At 55.5% G+C, this 3,970-nt stretch overlaps 1 protein-coding gene across 1 annotated transcript in view; it reads left to right on the top strand.

Annotated features, from left to right (window-relative positions):
* STX6 (syntaxin 6) overlaps positions 1-3,322 on the top strand; it is a 23,071-nt gene extending 19,749 nt beyond the window's left edge. Inside the window, 1 exon segment of the mRNA XM_035900743.1 lies at positions 1,018-3,322. Coding sequence (XP_035756636.1) covers positions 1,018-1,094 — 77 coding nt within the window. The 3' untranslated portion in view covers positions 1,095-3,322.
* The last annotated feature ends 648 nt before the right edge of the window (positions 3,323-3,970 follow it).

Raw genomic sequence — 3,970 nt, 5'->3', positions numbered from 1 at the left:
GCGCCGGCCCCCCCCCCCCCGCCCCCGGCTCGCCTCTCCGAGCGCTGGCGATGCGCCCAGTGGTCGCCTCCTACATTACCCCTCTCCCATGGGTGCTCCTCCACAGCTTGTGGAGGCAGCAGCGCGTTGGGAGGAAAAGTGTTCCTGCTCTGCAGGATTAGGCTGGCCGGGGGATTTATGAGGTTGGAAATACAGCCCTAGAGAGACCATGTGGAGGGCTGACTGCACTTTGGGTCACGAGTAGCAACACAACCGCTGGCAAACCTTGTGTATCTCCCCTTTCATCTGGGAAAAACACTTTGAAACACAGAGTGCTTCAGAGAGTTGTGAAAGAGCATTTCTGCTATCCCTGGCAAGCTACGTGCCGGGGCTGACCAGGAGGGCTCTGCCCGGGGTAGCTGCCGTGCCCTGATGTTGGGTGGGTGGCAGCAGCCCTGTCCCCGCTGCTGCACCATCATCTCGCTGGGGCTTTCTGCCATCGCAGACATGGCCACAGACAGATAGCAGCTCTCAGAGCCGATGCAGCATTGAGCTCCTGCAGAGCATGCACGGGGCCAGCAAGGTGTAAAGATGTCCAGGGGAAACCTCGTTCCTGGTACTTTCCTAAGGGGAACTGCCACAAGGTTTTCTTGCCAGAGCTCTTTTGGGCAGCTTTCACCGGACTCCTTCTTGTTCCTCTAGCAATCAGGTTACACCACAAATGAGCAGCAACACACAGCAGCTCTCTGCTTGTTCATCCTGGTTGCTTTTGAACTGGGTCATCAAATCTGTTTGAACTTGGTTGGGGAGAAGACTCAAAATTCCCACAGGTGTCCCAAAAAATGGGTGTATCCTAAAGGAGAAATGCTGTCGCCCCGTGGGCTACAGTGGGGCATGCTTCCAAAGGAGCTGCTGCTTTGGCTTTTTATGGCTTCTTTAAGCTGAAACTGGGCTCCTAGCAGTACAGCAAAGAAAAGCTTTTCCCCGATTTTCCTTCCCTGTTAAAGCAGGAAGACTGATGCTTCCTTTTCCTTCCAGATCGACGGCAGTGGTGTGCAATTATCGTCCTCTTCGTCATCTTGCTGGTGGTGCTCATCCTGTTTTTTGTCCTGTGATGGACTGAACTTCCTCGGATGTCCCTTCCCCGCCCCTTCGCCCCCCATAGCATGGGGAAATGAAACTCTCACCATTTCCATCCGCCCACAGAGATCCCTCGCAAGAAAACCCGTGCCCAGCTCTCACCATGCTCCTCTGAGGACCGCAGCTTGGCTCCGCTGTCGTCTCACCTGGCCTCAGGGAGAGCGGGTGCAGGACTGGAGCTGCCTCCTCCCCCAGTGCAGTGCGATCTGGACCTGGACTCCAGATCCGGACCTAGGCAGCTGGAGGGGGACTTGACCCCTGCGCTTCCTCCCCATGCAGGTAGGAGCTGGTCGCAGCAGTCCCGAGCTGCTTGCGGACACAGAGGAGCGAGCCCTGGTGAGGACTGAATGGGGGGGCGGGGGGGCGGAATTAATTCACGGAGCATTACAAACCACATCGCCAGCCAGCGGGTGCTTGCCAACCCAAAGCATTACTGGGAGGAGCGGTGGCGTGAAACCCCACGCAGCCACAGCGAGGGAGCGGAGCCCTGGCCAAACTCCCTGTGCCCCACGCTGCCTTCCTCCCCTGGGCTGGCTCCGTGCCGCCAACTTACCGCCCAGATACCACGGTGAGTCTGCAGCAGAGCACCCACATCCACCACCCCTTGGCAGAAGCTTACATGCAGGCGAGCCGTAGGGTGTAGTGTCCTGCCGTCGGCCGGCCGGCCGCAATTGGAAACTCTGGAGCTTTAAACTTGGGTTGATGCGCGCTGAAAGCTGGTGGCCAGAAAGCGAGTTTCTTAAAGCTTTTAAAATTGCCTCCTTTGTTATACAAGCCTCCAAAGCTCATTGACTGATGCTTTCTTTGCCCTTGTATAACTGAGTAACTGCTTCTGTTTAACAGCTGCTTCCCTTTGGCAAGTGATTTGTCAGGTCTAAAATAACTTATTTTTTTTAAGGAAAAAAAAAAAAACTTTAAAGATTTTTTTGATGACTGTTTGAGCCGCCTTCTCTCTGCGGGTGCATGACACTCATTATCAGAGGAATGGGGCTCATTTATGTATTTTAAGTGCATATGAACTTGTAAATAGGATGTCTTGATTTTTCCCAACCGCCATTTTTTTGGCCACCTCCGTTGTAAGCAACCAAAAGGCAGGAGATTCAAAGCTAGGTCACATTTCTGTGTTATTCCCCAGTCCTGTTTTTACCTTTGAGTTGTTTGTCACTCGAGTTGGCTCAGCAGTGTCAGATAGCCCAGTTGTCTCCCTCATACAGTGAATTAGGAGCTAACCAGGTGGTTGATACCAAAATGTGGTGAAGAAAGCTCACCCTGGCAGCATCACTGGGCAAAAAAGCAGATGGGGGTGGGGGGAGTGTGTCTCATGCTGCAGACACAGACTGCAGGATACGGGGTGAATCTTCAGGAAAGCAAAAACCAATTTCTTACTAAAGTCTGCTCCCATATTGAAGTTGCAAACACTAAAAGATTTGGGACAGGCTGGCTTACGCCTCCCATCTGGGTCTCAGATGGGGGTGGGGGAGGAAGTTCATTGGTGCTGACAGTAAAACTTCTGCTGAAATTGCAAATCACCCCCAAAAATCATCCTCCCCGGGCAGGAAGCTCACCACCGGACAGCTTTACCTCCGGGATGCTTAGCCTGGACTGAAAACTCTTCCCCGCTGGGTTTGTGCCTCCCTTCAAGCGGCTGCATGACCCCCGTGCCCCGTCCCCCCTCGCAGGCGCTGGGAGCCGGTGGCACCGTGCCTTCCGCAGCGGGTGCGGGACAGGGGAATGAGACCGAGCTGCCCCTCCACCCCTGGGTGGGTGCTCTCGTCATTAACGCACACGTGCCCTTAGCACCAACCTGCACTAATTATTTCATGGGTTGCTCTTGATCCTTGCAGAGCACCACATTTCTTTTGGTTACGTTGTGAGAAACGCATGGTGTCTCCTTTCCAAGGCTGGCTATTGCAGCGTCTGCGCGGCTCCTTGGGCTTAATACCTCTCCAAGAGCAGGTTCCCGGGAGCGTGAGTCCAAGCAGGGAGCGGGGCTCACCGTTGGCCGGTATTTGCACACCTCCGATCCCCGTGTTATTTTTGGTGTGGTTGCGCATCCTCTGGGAATGACTCCCAGCACTCCACGCGGGACCGCTCCTTCATTAGTCTGGTGTACTTGCCGGAGGGTGGCCCAGCTGCTGGCATCACTGCAAGCCACCAAACTGTCTCCAGTCCCTTTTCCTGTGTACATTTGCTTTTTCTGTTGTTGGTGGTGCCCCTCCCTTTAACACTAAATAAATGTATTGCTGCTGTGCCACGCTGGGCAGCAGCAGAGATCACCGGGCGTTTTCACAGTGACCCTTGCTCGGGGACAAGTGGGGGTGGGGGTGGTGTCTCCTGGCACCAGGTAGCAGGAAGAGCTCCCACCAGTATCTGCTGGGCAGCACCCTCTTGGCTTTTAAGGCATACACAGCAGCTGAAGTTTCTGGGGTCACCTCTGCGCCGGGCTGCCAGCATGCAGAGGGCAACCACTGCTGCCGTGACTCCTCCACTTGCCAGCCTCAGCGCCTGCTGGAGAGACTTGTCCCTGTGCAGCCACCCCAGTGCCACAGCATGCGTTTCCCCTTCAGTGGCTGGAAAAAGGAAAAACCCCAAAAGCAGCAGCAGGAGTGCAGCCCCCTCTGTGGTCAGTTATGGATACTTGAAGTGCATCCCCCCCACTGCTGTCCTGGCAGTGTTTGCAGGAAAAGGAGAGCAGCTCCGTCACCCTGCGCTCCACCCGGCACCGTGCTGCTCACCAGAGCAAGGAATGGGGGATGTTCTGCTCTTACAGGAGCACTGCAGGTGACTGAGCCCCCCGCCCAGCTGCCTGCCCTGGGCCTCCCCCCCCACACCACAACATGGTCAGGGCTGG

This window comes from Egretta garzetta, unplaced genomic scaffold (genome assembly GCF_000687185.1).
Source record: "Egretta garzetta isolate BGI_Z169 unplaced genomic scaffold, ASM68718v1 scaffold598, whole genome shotgun sequence".
NCBI lineage: Eukaryota > Metazoa > Chordata > Aves > Pelecaniformes > Ardeidae > Egretta > Egretta garzetta.
This window is presented reverse-complemented; position numbering and strand designations above follow the sequence as displayed.